The 2,753-nt window shown below is 42.0% G+C and overlaps 1 protein-coding gene across 1 annotated transcript in view; it reads left to right on the plus strand.

Annotated features, from left to right (window-relative positions):
- Positions 1 to 2,753, plus strand: part of LOC119418535 (acetyl-coenzyme A synthetase 2-like, mitochondrial) — a 16,085-nt gene that overhangs the window by 4,667 nt on the left and 8,665 nt on the right. Inside the window, exons 5-7 of the mRNA XM_037685846.1 lie at positions 477 to 629; positions 874 to 1,021; positions 2,223 to 2,360. Of these exons, the coding sequence (XP_037541774.1) occupies positions 477 to 629; positions 874 to 1,021; positions 2,223 to 2,360 (439 nt within the window). The remainder of the gene's footprint in view (positions 1 to 476; positions 630 to 873; positions 1,022 to 2,222; positions 2,361 to 2,753) is intronic.

Consider the following 2,753-nt stretch of genomic DNA (forward strand, 5'->3'; position numbering starts at 1 on the left):
AGGAATAACATCACCCAGAGACTGCTGGTCTCTTTCTACCAATGTCGGAGCACCCCAGGGCTGTGTGCTTCACCCCCCACACACACACACACACACTGATGAGCCCCACCACTGTGGTGTCATCCACAGAGTTGACAATGGTGTTGCTGTGGTGAGCAGGGGTAGAGTCGTGTATAGAGGGCATTAGAGCAGGGGGCTCAGCACACAGCCCTGGGGTGCTCCGATGCTGAGGCTGAGGGCCATGGATGTGTGATGGCCCATTCGAGCCCTCTGACTGTGGTTGGACAGGAAACTATTTACCCATGTGCAGGTGGAGTGTGGAAGTCCCAGTCCCAAAAACATGTTAACAAACAACTTTATTCAGTGTGGTACTTTGTCAAATAGTTTTAGCTTTAAAGTAAGCGTGTTGAATCTTTAAAAGATTGTGTTGATGTTTCTTCCTCTTTGCTCCTACGTGACCTCACTGTGTGTTGCAGGAGATGCTGAAGGAGGACGTGGTGTGTGAGCCTGAAGCGATGGGCAGTGAGGACGTCTTGTTCCTGCTCTACACATCTGGCAGCACAGGAAAGCCCAAAGGTCTCGTCCACACGCAGGCTGGGTACCTGCTGTATGCTGCTCTCACACACAGGGTAAACCAGTTACACTATCGCCAATACTTTATTTTTCACTAGCTAAAGTCTGGAAGTTTGAGTTTTTACTCTAATCCAGTTTTTGTACAATGTTTTTATGTAAGGTAGGGCGCTCAGTAGGAGTTTACAGCAACATGTATGTCAACATTTATGATGTTAGCAGCATAAAATTAAATAAAATTCTACTTCGTGATCTTTTAGCATAGTTTTAAGGATGTCCTTCAACCCTCCATCTTGTCTGCAGTATGTCTTCAGCTACCATGATGGCGATGTGTTCGGCTGCGTGGCAGATATCGGCTGGATCACAGGCCACAGTTACGCCGTCTATGGACCTCTGGCCAACGGAGGAACCACGGTTCTGTTTGAAAGCACTCCAATTTACCCTGACCCAGGTACAAGCACACGCTGCAGAGTGGGCCAAGGAATAAGTGTTTACCTGTTTATTAGGTTTGTTTTATCGAGAACACCAAAAGGTGATAGATGGGCTGTCCTGTTTTTGTCTGTTAGCAAAATATCTGATAAACCACTAGAGGAATTTTAATTAAACTTTCAGAAAATAATAATTTGATGTACAACTACAACCGTTTACATTTTGGAGTCAACGTGACTCAAATTGTCTGCCAAAGCTACACAACCTCAACAAACACAAAAATGGCTATAAGTCAGTCAGTTTGACAGATATTGAGCTACAACATGGGGTGGTGACAGCTGAGAGTCATCCACAACACACATTCTGGGCATTACTGATTGCACAAAACCTTAGTTCAAAACTTTAATATTAACTATTGAAGCCAACCTTGTTTGTCTGTTAGCAAAATATCTCATGAACCATTGGGTGGATCTCAATGACACTTTCACAAAATTATATCTACATGTATAACCACAGCTGCTTACGTTTTGGAGCCAACTCAGTTAAAAATGGCTGCCACAGCTCTTTGACCATAAGCAACAGAAAAGTGGCTATAGCTTACTCAGCTGTATATATTTTGAGCTACAGTTTTGGTGTGGTAGTAGCTGAGCATCATCCTCAACAGTATGACAGATCATGCAATATCTTGCTAAATTGAGTAAGATATTAAAAGTTATTTTCAAGGTTTGAACAAAATGAGTATACTGTAATAAAACTCTTGCATTAAAGGCGGCGGGTGATATGCATTCCTTCAAAGAATGCTCGACCTTTAATTAAACTCCTTTAATTTATTAGTTTTTGCAGGAAATACCAGTAACATGAAGGTGATAATTACCAAAAACAGAAAAACGTTTTAAGAGTTAGAAAACTGTGAGTGCTGTTTCCCCTTGATCTTATTTTGTCACGAGTGAGTTCATCAGGCCTAGATCTCAGTCTGTGAGTAACAAGTTAAATTTGGCCGTGCCTCACAACACTAAAAATATTGCACAAACAGGAACCAGAACCACAATCCTCCTGTATCTGCTGACCCACTTTATTATGTCTAAAAGAAAACAAAAGAACAAACAAATCGCCACAATCATCTGTAGCTCCTGTAGCTCTCAGGCTTTGACCTTTATAACAAGTTTAGATTGTCCTTATCACATGTTGAAAAATCTGAAAAATAAAACTCGTCTGATCCGCAGGAAGGTACTGGGACATGGTTGAGAGGCTCAAGATTAACCAGTTCTACGGGGCTCCCACAGCAATCCGCCTCCTCATCAAGTATGGAGACCAGTGGGTGAAGAAGTACGATCGCTCCACCCTCAAAACTCTCGGCTCTGGTATGTGAAATATGATCTTCTGAAGAAAAAAAACACACTTTTTTGACTCACGGTCCTCATTTGCCAACTATGCTGCTGAGTTTGTTTCAGTAAAACTAGAGCGCAACATGAGTTGTGAAGCTTTTATCTCTAGTGTTCAGCTTGGATTACAGTAGTCATCTATTATTTATCTACTTTATGTTATTTCTGCTTGCTCAGGTTCAACACACGCAGTCCAAAGCCTCGCAGAAAATGCCATCTGGTGTGTTTTGTCCTCTAGTGAAGAGTGAAGTACAAATGTTACAGTTTACTCAAGGTTATGCCAAACCGCCCAAACTGACTCAGCGCCTAAAGGAAAGTTCAGCAAAATTTACAGCCAGGAAAATGTGTGCACATGCTTTAAAAAAAAAAAAA

Source organism: Nematolebias whitei, chromosome 12 (assembly GCF_014905685.2).
Source record: "Nematolebias whitei isolate Nwh7 chromosome 12, NemWhi1, whole genome shotgun sequence".
In the NCBI taxonomy this organism is placed as follows: domain Eukaryota; kingdom Metazoa; phylum Chordata; class Actinopteri; order Cyprinodontiformes; family Rivulidae; genus Nematolebias; species Nematolebias whitei.